At 34.3% G+C, this 14888-nt stretch overlaps 1 protein-coding gene across 1 annotated transcript in view; it reads left to right on the forward strand.

The window, feature by feature from the left end:
- The window catches only part of FAM135B (family with sequence similarity 135 member B), a 372619-nt gene that overhangs the window by 29434 nt on the left and 328297 nt on the right, over positions 1-14888 (forward strand). The window contains 1 exon segment of the mRNA XM_074264776.1: positions 201-296. Coding sequence (XP_074120877.1) covers positions 220-296 — 77 coding nt within the window. The 5' untranslated portion in view covers positions 201-219.

Genomic DNA, 14888 nt, shown 5'->3' on the forward strand with positions numbered 1-14888 from the left:
ATATTATAGCTACATAAAGGATAACCATTGTTATGGTAAAATGTTTGCTTGCATTAGACTGTTAAGTGAGTCCATCATAGAAGTGTGTTTTATATGTTATTTAAACACAATGTGGTTTGACTCTATCATTTCTCATTTATCTTTGGCTAAAGTGGCTTGAAGAACTTAACATTTTCATTGTTTTTTGGTATTTTTTTCAGGTAATGACCCGAAAAGATCATGTCTGAAGTACAGGGAACGGTTGAGTTTTCTGTAGAATTACACAAATTCCACAATGTGGATCTTTTTCAGCGAGGGTGAGTGTGAAAATTTTGTGTTTTGTGTGATATATGTGTGCACATGTGCAAACAGAAGAATGAACATACATTAATATCTATGCTGCTTGTCTATGTATGTGCAGGGGATAGGAGAAGAAGAGGGAGACAAAGAATAAGTAGAAAAGGAACCCAGGGAATTATGGTAGGTTTTGGGTATAATAGATTTTTTAAAATGGACCATTAAGGAGGAGGAAGAAGAGAGAAGGAAGAGGAGGAGGAGGAGGAAGAAGAGGAGGAAGAAGAGGTAGAGATGTAGGAAGAGGAAGAGAAGGAGAAAGAGAAAAAGAAACAGGAAAGAAAGAAAAAGAAATTATTGTTATTGTTGTTTTTAATATTCTAAAAAATTCTAAGATCTAGCAAATCTTACTTAGCTGGAAAATTGGACAAATAATTTCCTGGCATTGAATTATGCACCAGCCCTGAAGTCAAGAGAACCTGAGTTCAAATCTGGCCTCAGACACTTAACACTTCCTAGCTGTGTGACCCTGGGCAAGTCACTTAGCTCCAATTGCCTCAGGAAAAAAAGAAAAAGAAAGAAAGAAAGAAAGAAAGAAAGAAAGAAAGAAAGAAAGAAAGAAAGAAAGAAAGAAAGAAAGAAAGAAAGAAAGAAAGAAAGAAAGGAAGGAAGGAAGGAAGGAAGGAAGGAAGGAAGGAAGGAAGGAAGGAAGGAAGGAAGGAAGGAAGGAAGGAAGGAAGGAAGGAAGGAAGGAAGGAAGGAAGGAAGGAAGGAAGGAAGGAAGGAAGAAAGAAAGAAAAAGAAAAAAGAAAGAAAGAAATGAATGTATGGCCTTTAGACTATTGAGATTATCACTCCTAATAGCTATTGAAGGATGGATATTTTTGGCACAACTAATCATGAAGACTTCAAATATGGAGGAGTTATGATCTCTATTAGTGGGTGAATTACTGCATTAATGAAATCACAGATCCTTGAAGTCCTCAAATAAACAAAAGCTTATGAGACAATTTGTTGGAATTGTTGATCCTATTAAAATATCTCTGATTTTAAAAGATGGTTTACACAAGGCAGTCAGATAAATGTTTCCATAAATTATACTTCATTGTCAATCACTAACAGAATATTGAATTTGTTATTAAAAGTTCTGGTAGGTCAAGATAAAAGAATCAGTATGACATAATGAAAAGGGCACTGGACCTGGATTCAGGACCCTTGAGATCAAGTATCTGCTTGGAGGCTTAACCTACTATGTGACAATAATTTGCTGAGTTTTAGTTTTCTAATTTCTCAAATGAGATAATAACCTACCCACATTACAGATTTACGTTGATGAATGTACCTTGCAATGTTTAAAACACTATATGATTCTATGCTGTTAGCCTGATAACAGAATAATCAGAGCTTCTTAGATTCGAATTTTAGCCTCAGGATAGTGACTTAAGTGAAACACTTCCAAAATGAAAGTGTTTGGGGTTTGTTTGTTTTAATACAAAGGATTAGGTGAAAGTAAGCAACCCAGCAGACTATTTCTACTATCCTTAAATTGGCAGCCACATTATACCAACCCCAGTTCTTGCTTCCTATACTGTGAGATGTGCTACAAGTCCTGCTAATGAAAAGTTCATTATGGCAAGCAATGCATTAACTAACAATGAAGTTGTTCACAGCCCTCATGGGGAAGTTTTTTAAAACTCAGAGAAGGACAAGATGGGAAAATCCTGGATGTTAGGATTACTGCAAGGTGCTAAATTGGTTGTCTGGTACTTAACAATTCTCTGGTACAGAGTTCATATCTTTAAAGGAGTCCAAACTTTTAAACCTAACACCTGGCAGTGCTCTTGTGATATGTCTCCTGGAAAGTCTTATGCAAAGAACCACATGGGGAAGTAAAAAGATGATGAAAAAGGAAGATATTTAGGCCTGACATCTTTACTAGGGCTTATTAGAGTAGAGAGAATCAAATTCCTAGGAATCAGAAAATTTAAACAGATTAGCAAAACTTTCAGCATTAATATGTGACTCATAGTCAGTTAGCAAATAATATCCAAATATTTATTTCTTCCTATGAATTTTCAGTTCCCTTTTTCTATAATCCTACCAGTTGATAAATATGTGTGTGTGTGTGTGTGTACATGCACATACACATATATATACATAAAAGAGAAGTATGGGAAAGTGGGGGTTAAGTGGGAGGTGTCTACTTATATATATTAAGGTATATATACCTACATTTACACACACATATATATACCTTATAATAATAAAGTACATATATATAATATATAATAACTCACATTTACTTAGTATTTTATAATAAAAATGTCTTTTTAAAATAATTCTTTGATATAACTAGCACATTATCATCACCATTAGCCAAGATAAGAAAACGATTAAATCAATTTTCCATGGGTCACCAAGCTAGTAAGCATAATTTGTGGTTTGAGCTCACTTCTTTCCACTGTAAACCTGGTGTTCTTTTTATTATTCTTAGAGCCTAAAAGGGTCCAAAGTCACCTTTTTGAAGAGCATGGTACTCTCTATGTCAGGAACAAAACTCTAAAATATGTAATGAACGTTAAGAAGCAAGTTACATTTTGAAGCTAAGGAATATCTCTTTGAATTCCCATATGGGGAGTTGGTTCAGATATCAATCAATAAGTCTTTATTGACATTGGCCATGTGCCCAGAATCATGCTGCATACACTGAGGGAGGTAGGATTTGGGGGAATTGAAGAGAGGAATTCAGAAATAGTTAAAGGCATTGCCAACCCTCAAGAATCTTACAAAGTTGTTAGAAGTTTAAGACCAATTATTTAATTCACAATCAAGTATTTATTAGAGATCTATTAAGTGCATAAAATATAAAGAATTAAATTTTTATTCCCAATGAACTTATTTTCTTTCTCATTAAACTATTAGAGGGCAGCTAGGTGGGGCAGTGGATAGAGCACCAGCCTTGAATTCAGGAGGACAGGAGTTCAAATCTGGTCTCAGACACTTAACACTTCCTAGCTGTATGACCCTGGGCAAGTCACTTAACCCCAGCCTCAGGGGGGGGGGGAAACAACTATTAGAGAATAATTCTGAATAATATGTGTGACTTTGTCAAATTAAGAAATACATAGTATAGATAGTACACAATCTGACATTTAAAGCCCTTCTCAGTTCAGCTGTTAACTTTCCAGGCTTCTTGCACATTGACCCCCTTCACCCATACTGTGTTTTGGTCATTATGGATGCCTAAAGCCAATATTCCATCTCCCACTTCCCATCTTGCTTAGAATGCTTTCCTGTTTCATCTCTGTCCAGCTTCCTTCAAGGTTCAAATCATGTACCACCTCTTACCTAACACAGCTACTGACTTCTTTGTTAGAGCTTAAATCCCTTCTTTGAAAGAACTCTATTACTCATTGTATTTCCTAGGTTCCTTTGAAGATAAAGATTATTTTTTCTTGTTTTTAGGTCCTCCATGCCTAAAATAGTATTTAATACAGTGTGATTGATTAATAAATGACTGATTAAATTGGCAAATTCTGGTTGAGGAAACACAAGACAATTAAATGTTTCTGAAAATGGAATGAGCTCTACCTTTTGAGGGTAGTGAGTTCTTGTTACTGTGGGTTTTTAAGGAGAGTTTAGCTGATGCTAAGTAATGGATGTTATATGTAATGTATCAGCTGGTCAGTCTTGTTATACATTCCAACCCTAGGGATCTCTGACCTTATGAATGGAAAAATATTACTTTATCAGACATTTCCATCCTAATGTGAATTAATTTCTCAAATTTTAAGCTGCTAACTGAGGTATTTGGATAGGGAAAACACCAGATAAAATGAGAACAATAATTCCACTACTAATCAAGACATCAGGGACTAGCAATATAAAAGTGAAACTCTCTTATCTTATGTATTATTATTTTTTAAACATGCTCACAAGTAAGTAAATAAAAGTTATACAGGAATGAATAAAAGTAATTTTGTAGGTGTGCTGATAACTGTGGAAATAAAAATTATCTTGAAGGAAATAGTACTTGAGCTTAACTTTGAAAATAGCCAAAAGACATATTTGAGAAAAGAGAGTTTATCAGAAAGGGGATAACAGTTTATTCAAAGGCATGGAGATGAGGCAAAGGGTAAGCTGATAAATGTTTAAGAACTTCTTGTTGGGGGTGTAGGATGAGAGAAGTTTGTTGTTGCTGCATACAGTGTTTTCCTGTTTCTGCTTTCTTCACTCAGTATCAGCTTATGAGAATCTTTATAGGTTTTTCTAAAATTAACTTGTTCATTTTGTATAGAAAAAGGATATTGTTACTTTCATATAGCATAATATATTCAGCTATTCCCCAATTGATGGACATTTACTAATTTTCCAATTCTTTGTCACCACAAAAAGAGCTGCTATGAAAATTTTTGCATATGTGGGTTCTTTTCCCTTTTTTATGATTTCTTTGGGATACAGACTTAGTAGTGACACTGTTAGATCAAAGGGTATGCAGAATTTTATACCCCAAAGGGCTATATATATAAAAGCCCAGTTTCCCCACATCTCATCCAATATTTGTCATTATTTTTTCCTGTCATCTTAGCTAATAGGTATGAGGTTACACCTCAGATGAATTTTAATTTACATTTTTCTAATCAATATAGATTTAGAGCATTGTTTCATATGACTACAGATGGCTTAAATTCTTTACCTGCAAATTGTTTGTTTATATCCTTTGACCATTTTTCAATTGAGATCAAGATACTTTTACATTTCATTTCCATTATTAACATGTTTTCTGTCACTTTAAGTCTAGACAATTAACAGACTAATGAATTAATCCTTGATTTATAGTGTTTAAATGCGCTAATTAACAAGGCATAAATGCTCACAGTGAAAACTTAACAATTGATTCTCCAGGTATAAGTTGTTGTAACAGACCTTTGCATATAGGATGCCCTAGATGCCAAAGAGTTGACAGTCAACATTGAATAGATCACAGAGTCTTTAGGGGAGAATATTTGGAATTATCCTGCAAAGATTTCACTTCATATCCCTTCCTAATATTCTATGTGCTAGCCAAAATGGTCTCTCTTCTTTAAGATCAATCCTCTAGTCCATCTCCTTGCATTTATGTAGATTGTGTTCCAGATTTGGAAAGCTTTCCTTTTTCACAGCTATTCCTTAAAGGTTTCTGGAGCCAGAATTTGAAAGGATTTAATTGTCTACCAGAAGAGTTTGTGGGAAATCAGTGGGAAGCCAGTGAAACTTCTTAAGAGGAAAGTGAGATGGTCAGAGCTGTGCTTTAGGAAAATCAATTTGGCTAGCCTCTGAGTGAATGGCCATTAAGAGAGGGATTGATCAATGAAGCCTTAGGAGTTGATGGAATCAGCAAGTCTGTCATTCAACAAGCATCAATGCCTCCAGACATTGGGCTAAATGTTAAAGGGGATAGGGGTGGGAAGAGAAAGGGAGAAGGGGGAGGGAAAAAGTTAAAAAAAAAAAAAAAAAGAGAGAGAGAGAGGAAAGAGAAGGGGATGGGGAAAGGGAAGGAAGGAGAGACTAGGAGAGTAGTCCAGACCCAGTTTCCCTAATTGTCCTATTCAATTACTCTGCCTCAGGTTATAACCATTCCCTCTTAATGTTAGGATAAAGGTTTTATATCTTAGACCTTAGGCTATACTTATTCCCTCTTAATGTTTGATAGGGTAAAGGTCTTAATCCATTTTAGACATCTTTAGAATATCAGGAACCTCTCCAGTACCTCCTGTGTCATCCTAGGTGCCTCCCCCCATTAGGTCAGCCTCATCCAGGGGTCTCCCCCATAATATCATTGTTCTTGTTACCCTATAAAAGAATCTTCTGTATTTGACATTGGTGCTGGATTCTTTGAGACAATAGTCTTGTTCAGTCCTGGGACCAACCATGGATCCATTGGTCCCAGTAAATCTCTCCATTTAATAAATTCTGTATTGAAAACTCTCTAATCTCTATCTTGCTCAATTTCTCCTGCATTACAGAGACAGAAAGACAAACATAAAGATAAAGAAAGAAAGCTCCCAATGAGCTCATGATTTGTCTAATGTAGGCCATGATATGCAAGAAACTGCGCAAATAAGTTATATAGACAAATTAGACAATTAAAGGTAGTAGTAGAGGGAAGTCACTAAGTTTAATTTGGATGGGAAAGGTTTTCTTATAAAAGTTAGGACTTTGACTAAGACTTTAAAGAATTCTTGAAATCTAAGAAGAAAAGAGAGATTATTTGAATAGAGACAGTTTCAGAACTAAAAACAATCTGGTAAAATTGATAAAAATTGGAAGGTGGACTATCTTGTATGACTATCAGCAAAGAAATAAGAGAAATTATAATACCATTATATTAAAAACTAATTAAATTATGATCTATCTTTTCCTCCCATGTTTATTGAGACCCATCTGCTGAAAAGGTCATTCTCTGAAGGACATGGGTGGATGATGAGATTACTCTTTACCTCCAAGACAAGTGTTTTTTAAGAAGGTTGGATGGGATTCCACCCAACTGGGAAAGCTAATTACTGTTTAGATTATAAAGAAAATCCAATCTAGAAAAGACTCTTGGTTGGGGAAGGAACCCCTATGCTTGACCCACTCCATTAGAGAAAGGGAAAAAAGTTTCTTTGCAAATTAAAAAAAGATAAAAGACTTTAAATCACTGTGTTGGGTCTTTGGAGGACACAAAAAGAGTCCCTGGTCAAGGAAAGAGGCCAAGAAGGTCAGAACAAATGCATCTGGCTGGAAACCAGTTAATTTGATTAAGAAAGATTTATACTAAAAAGGGAGGGGAAGTGGGAAATCTCTAGGTAGAGTGGTTATACCAGAAACTGCAGAGGAAAGAACTTAAAGACCTGGAAAGGGGGATGATAGTTGAGGTGCTCAGTAATTTATGGGAACATTTAACTAGTAAAAGGAATAGAAGAATTGCTCATGGACTTAAGTGGCTGTACATTTATGCACATAGAATAAGTAGTATGCAAAGTCAGCAATAATTTGCAATTCAGGGGTCATATTTCTCATAGTTATCACTGAAACTTGTCAAGATGAAACCTATGACTCAAGTACAAGGACATACTTTATTCAAGAAGAATAAATTAAGTAGAAAGGGAGGTAGAGTATCCTTGTATTCAAGATAATTCCTTATGCTGAAATCCATTAAGTGAGGGTGAAGCCATGGTGGAGAGAATTTTTAAATTTAAAAAATAGGAGTTGATAGGTAGAGATGGTGGTATATATTATGGGCCACCAGACCAGCTTCAGGACCTGAATGATATTTTCCAAAAAGAGATGAAAAAAAAAAAATGAAACATGCATATGCACAAAAGTTAATAGTTGTTTTGGGAGACCTCAAATATATCTCTTTACCTCTAGCAGAGCAGATAAAGAAGTCTTATTTTACCTTCCCTATAATTTTATTGTTTACAAATTGGAGGATGTGCCATTGAGGAACTATCCTGGAGACTGATCCTCTCAAAAAAGGACAGAATGATTCCTTGAATAACTTTTTATTATTTGTTGTTGAGTCGGATATATAGGAAACTTGTTGAGTAACTAACAATTTTGTAGATTTTATAATTCTGATTTAGAATGCTAATTTTATAATCTATATTAAATTTGTATTCTAATTTTACAGACATTCTTACAAGGAAAAGTTGTAACTACTGTGATCCAGGAATAGTAGGGCACATTCTTTAGGGTTTAGGAGAAAAGTTTTTGAATAATTCAGAGCAAGGATAGATATCCAACTCTAATAGGGAATTAATTTCAAGAGAGGTTTCTAAAGATGAAATTTACCGGATGCAGTCACTATTGGTTCTTAGGAAATAAAGAGAAGGTTTTCTAAAGAAAAAGTTGAAAGTAGCAAATATGGTTTCACAAGGAACTCATCAGTCGCCTGAGATTTTATAAACCACTGATATGAGAGATTGAAGTAAGGATAAGATGAATTTTTTTTTAAGTAGAACAGCCTCAGAAAGCTTAAAGCTTTGTTATTAACCATCACTCATTGTCCCTGTCTTGCCCCAATCCTGAGGATGATCCTCACATAAAATAACTCTCCTGTCGTCTCCCTCAGGATTTTACTCAGAGAAAGTCTCAAAAATAACTTAAATGTAGGCTATGTCAAAGTTTTTACAGGTGTGGTTTAAAAAGTTCCTAAGACCTAGGTCTTAAGGAAACACACAAAAAAATGCATATAAAGAAATTCAAAAAAGACTTTATTTTGCCCCACAGAACATTCAGAAAACATATAAATGTCTCAAAATAATCCATAAAATCATAATAATTCATAATAATCACAATAATTCATCCCCCTTTTTTATTAAATCTCATTTCCCTCATTTCATGAAATTCATAGCACCACCCCATGATTTGGAATCTGTTCAGAAAGAAAATGTATTTAGGGTTGTTAGTGGGGCAAACTATTGACATTCTAATGTATTCCTTTTTTATTCCAATGGTCCAAATAGGTGTCCAGCTTGAGATAAAGATTAAATGTATTATTAAAAATTCCATTTTATAGCTGAGATATCTGCCTCAGCAACATTAAATAAAATTGTGGAGTCTCCTCAAAAAGATATACTTAATACAAAGTAACAGCTCATATTTATTTAGCACTTTTCAGGTTTTCAAAGTACATTTCATATATTGTTTCACTTGGGATTATTAGAGCAGCAAACTCCCTCCTTCCTAGCAGATCTACAATTAGGCAAATCATTTTACCACAATCATTATTTCCCACAAACATGAATTATGGTCTAGTCTAAACCATATCTTCTCTCCCTGCCCCTGCCAAACAAAACAAAGCAAAAAAATGCTACATCTTTATTCCTTAGTAGTATTTGGCACTTAGGAAGTACTTTTGTGACTTTTTAATGTCTGTTAACATTATGTATTTGTTTTTTAATTGATGATGAGTATTAGGCTTGTGATCTTTATTCTCATTTTACAGAAAGGGGGAAGTGAAATCATGGGAGGTAATATGCTATTACATAAAGGATCAGAAGACTAAATTTTCAGGCCAAATTTGACTATTAGTTATGTCATCTGGAAAATCAGATTCTATTTCATATTATAGTTATTTGTGCAAATATTTTATCACCTGCTTCTCTCTCTAATGGATTGTAAGTTCCTTTAAGGACAACTACTATTTTGCTACTAGATTATATTGTCTTTTCTAATATCTAATCTACTAAAATGAAAGTACTTGCTTCAGAAAAGAGTGCCCCCTTGTACCTCTAACAGATGGCCTAACACATTTTTACCAGCTTTATCCAGAATGCAAACACCTTCCCTGCCTTTGACAAGTAAAGTCCATGTCTTACTCATCTCTCTTTATTTCCTCAGCTTTAGTAAAGTAGGTAGACATAGTGAGAACCACATATGTGCATGTATATCACATATATACATACATATACATATTTACATGTATACATACACATGCATTTGCCACATTCCATGGAATGTTAGAATTAAAGATTATCAGAATTACTTTTATTCTTTTTTCCATATACATGTATGTATACATATATATATATATATATATATATATATATAAAATAAGTATATATGATGTTTCTTTTTATATTTTTATTCATATGATCAATGCACCTGTTTCCCTTCTTTACTGGGACAAGAACTATCACTGTGGAACTCTTCATATAATTCTATACTTAGTTTATATTTTGGTAATTTAAAAAAACTTTATTTTACATATCCCCTGTTTTCCTCTTTATTAGGCAAGCTGACTCTTTGAATAATAGTTGGGAAATATAGTATATGTATGTGTGTATATATATATATATATATATATATATATATGAGTGTGTATAAAAATTCTTAACCTTTTAAGTACTGTGGAGATTTATTATTAATACAATTTTAAAATGATATTATGTAGTTTAGAGGGGGAGCCCTTGGCAGAACTAGATCCAGAATTAGGGCATCCAAATTAGTGCCGGGGTCTTTTACACATCAGTTTCTCATTGTCAGAGGTCTCTGTTGGTTCCTGTAATGAGATTTGAATGTGTGGGAGGCAGCATGGAAGGACAATTCTTCCCCTGCCTTTCTTCATTCTTAACAGCTAGAGAGCTACCATCTGGCATTTGCTTCAGAAAAGAGTGCCCCTTGTACCTCTAAACAGATGGCCTATCACATTTTTACCAGCTTTATCCAGAATGCAAACACCTTCCCTGCCTTTGACAAGATATGCTGTGTTGGAAACAAAATGGTGTGGAACTTGAAATGCTGTCCCAATGTTAACCCTATTCAATATTCATGTCACTTGGTACTGACATCTTTTTTTTTTTTTAACTCATAAATGTTTTGAATTAAATTCAAGAAATATTAACTAAATGCCTGATCATAGATTTGTTATCAGGAGACATGAAATTTGACTTCAAAACTTAACTAGCTATTCAATCTAATACAGGATCTGTGATTCAATTTCCTCATATTTAATATGTGGGGGGAAAAAAAAATTGATACTGCCTGACTCTAAGAAAGTACTATGTAAGCTCTTTAAGGGCAGGAACTTTTTTTTATATTTTTGTGCTTATAGCAACTAGAGTTCCTACATGAAGTAGGAATCTAATAAATCTTTGATTGGTATATGAATTCTAAATTATCATATGTGGCATTATAATATGATTATGCAATTAAATATATAATTATCATATTTTGATATCACAATGGCCAGAAATAGCATAGATTTGGAATCTTGGAGAGCTTAGAGAGAGAAAGTGCTAAGAAGAAGTCACTTAACTCTTAAGTATCTCAAGAAACTTAGAATTTATCTGCCACAATGAACTGGCATCCTTGATCTTATGGTGGTTCTTTGTAGCAATATTTACTCTAATTCTTGACCTCCCCAAAGACTTAGTAAGCAGACAGATAATATTTTCTCCAGTTTCCAGGGGAAGAAACTAACTTTTAGCATTCCAACTTTAAAGTAGTTTGCTCAATCTCCTGGGGTTACTGATTGGGACAACTCAGTCTCAAATCCAAGTCTCTTGACTCCGAATCCTTTTACACAGACATTTCCCCAGGATTTGTTTATCCCAAAGCTCTCCCTTCTTCAAAGACAGGCCACATTTTAGAATCAATATTGAACAGGGAGGCTGAAATCAAAGACTAAATTATTCCTATTTAACAAGTCTCAGAGGTTGCCAGTCTGCCTTTGCTTAATACCTTGCAGGTTTGTGTAATTGTAAGGCTGTTGACACAAAATACTGCAAAAGGGAACTTTTTCAGGTATTTCCTGTAGTGTGAGGTTGCCTGAGGCAGCTGGAGCTTCCTGAGCTCACCTTGAAGTTGGGGCTGTCTTTCATTGGAAATACGACTGTGATAATTAGATGATTCAGTGAAGGGCATGCTATCTCTCTTTAAAGATTTGAAGAGCTGCCACATGAAAGAGGGAATAGACTTGTTCTTCCTGGACCCAAAGGATAGAGGTAGAAGCAATGGGCAGATATTCAAGAACCATAGTTTAGGTTAATATAAGCAACAACTTGCTAAACATGAGAAATAAATTGGGGTAGCCCTTAATATGTTAAGATCGTAATTAATAATTTTTTTCTAGTGCCTTACTTTTTGATAAATTATTTCATCCCAACAGGCTGTGAAACATATATGATTGTAGTAGAGTTCATTAGATGAATTCAGAGAATTACATTTATTTTTTGAGGTGAACACAAACACTATTACTTTTATTCACCAAAATAAACTAAAATGAAATTAAATAGTACAAAAAATTCACTTAAATAAGAGCATAAATACCTTTGTTTTTTATATATTTGTGCCTTTAAGACAGGTGGGACAGGTATTATCATCTACAGTTTAACAAATAAATAGATTGAGAGGATGTCACTTTACCCAGAATCAAATAACTAGTGATTGCTTGAGCTGTGATTTGAACAATGTTTCATGTATTCCTTCAAGACTCAACAAATATTCTTTCTTAAAGAATCCCTTTCAGATTCCCTCCCACTCTTCTGCTCCCTAGGTCTTTACCTCTGATATACTGTGTAGTATATACATATGCCTGTATGTGTGTGTGTGTGTGTGTGTGTGTGTGTGTGTGTGTGTGTGTGTAGAGCAACAACAAACTGCTAAAATCTCCATTATTGGATGTTCTCAACAATGGATAATGACCAACTGGCTGAAATGCTCTTGAAGCCAGTGCTGAAATGAGTGAGAGGTTAACTTGGACTACTATTTATTTTTCCCATTCAAGAGACTTCACTGAAACTCTTAAGTGAAGAAAGTTGTTCCATCTATAGAAATATGCAATTATTCTGTGCTTTCTTGCTCTGTAATTGCCTGAGACTGTATTTGAAATTAAGTGTTTTAGATATTAAAGTGGGTTCTCTATCCAGTATGCTAGATGCTTAATATTACTTGAATTTTTGGTTAAAAACACGAACCAAAACAAAACAAAACAAAAAAGTAGATCAGAATTGGTGAGGCCTGTATCCTGTAGCAGGGCTTCTTAAACTTTTTCTCCTTGTGACCCCTTTTTGCCTGAGAAGATTTTAGTGACACTATATACATCAAATATTTGTTGATAAATCATTATTTCACTATCCCCACATTCTTTTATAAGACCCCACATAGGATTGTGAACCATAGTTTAAGAAGCTGGAGCTAATAGTACTATTTATGGTCAGCAACAGATTAAAGTATAATTAAGGATATTTAGTAAGATAAAAAATACAATGGAACATAGGTAATATTAATATGTGGTTTTCTTTATGTACACTTTAGTAGCCCTGTGTTTTAAGTTTGACATCACTGGATTTTAGACCTCTGGTGAGAAAAGTGAAAAAAATTAAAAGAGAGATTTGATTCCTTTACTTAAATTATTTAACTAAAAAGCATTTAATGTCTACTTTGTGAAGAGTGCTGGCATAGAGATTGGGACAGTTAGTCAGTCAAATAAAGATTAATTGTGCACATCAGTACAAAGAAAGACATAAGGCAATCCTTGTTCTCTAAGAGATCATCACAAATAAATAATAAAAAATTCTATTCTTCATGGAATCATAATTCCTTATTCATGTACATATGATTATGATTGTTTAAATCAAGTATTACATATATATGTAAGTTTGTATATTTTTATATAAAATTTTATTTTCCACTGTACTCCATAGCTCACCTATCTAATTATGTTTTTCTAAAATATTTTGGGAAAAGAATTAAGAATTTTTGACAAAATGAGAAGTGGCTGCCACTTAAAGTGTTAACTGGATTTTCCAGATAAATGAAATTTATCCCAGGAGAATTAATTTTCTAATGTTGACAGATAAGTGGCTTGTCACTAGAGTATTACTGAACTTCAGCTGGTTGCATTCGGTAGCAGAGCTGAGGAGCAAACAACTTTCACTCAGAGGGAATCTCTTATTAACATCAAAAACCATCTGGATTCTGCTTATTCAGGCAGGACTTCCTGCTTTGGGGCTTCAGAACCAATGCCTGCACCTCAACAGTAAAGTTTTAACCATCTTCCCCTCCCTACTTTCAAGTGTCAAAAGACTTTAATTAACAGCTTATCAGCAAGGAGACATTAATTGCCTTCTCAGCATTCCCATTTCTCTAGAGCTAACTGCTCCCCTTTATGGAGATAAACTTTTGTTTCCTTCACAAAATTGTGATGAATTCTGAATCCCTGCATCTTTCCCGGGAGATAAAATACAAGCTTCCGTCTTTTTAGGGGCCATATACTTCAGTCCCTATCATTTGCCCTGTGACTCAGTTCCTCTTAACAGGGACATTCCCATTCCATATCTTTGCTTAAGTTGTCCCTCATGCTTTGAATGTTTTCCCTTTATCTCTTGGCTTCCTTAAGCATTAAGGATACTGTTTGGAACATATTCCAAAGATGAGTGACTGTCTGACTTTTCTGTTTGTCTCTTGTCTCTTTGTCTCTATTCCTATCTCCCTCTCTGTCTCTTGTCTGTCTCTTTCCTCCTCATTCTTTTTCTTCTTTTTTCTTCCCTTCTTTTCTCCTTAGAATTTCCTTCAATTTACTATACGTATCTATATCTATATTACATATACATAGTTGGTTACAGATTGTTTCCCTTATTAGTATTTAAATTTCTTGAGAGGGAAGAACCATTTTTCTGAGTATCTCTATTGCTGAGCACACACCCAGTGCCTGGTCCATAGTCAGGTATTAACAAATGATTATTGACAAATTATTGGCTGACTCATCCTAAACATTTATCTCCCGGCTGCTGTCAAATAGACAGAGTGCTTATATTATGCCAAGATTCTACTCTGACTCCTTATTTTTACTCCTATACAAATGAGGATTATATGTGTGTGGAAAGGGAGACTAGTAGAGTGGGTATTTATAATTATAAGCATTATTACATGGGAAGAGCCTTACTTATTTAACAGAATCAGTGATGTATAAGACTATAGGATTGTAGTTCTTGTGCTAAAAGGAACTTTAAAGGCCATTTATGTTAAATTACAGATGGGGCAAACTGAAGCCCAGGACCAATTTCATACCAATTGTGTCATGTATATTTGATACCAGATCTTCTGACATCAGGGACACATTTATAAGCACTCTTAAATATGACTAA

This window comes from Sminthopsis crassicaudata, chromosome 1, assembly GCF_048593235.1.
Source record: "Sminthopsis crassicaudata isolate SCR6 chromosome 1, ASM4859323v1, whole genome shotgun sequence".
NCBI classification, from domain to species: domain Eukaryota; kingdom Metazoa; phylum Chordata; class Mammalia; order Dasyuromorphia; family Dasyuridae; genus Sminthopsis; species Sminthopsis crassicaudata.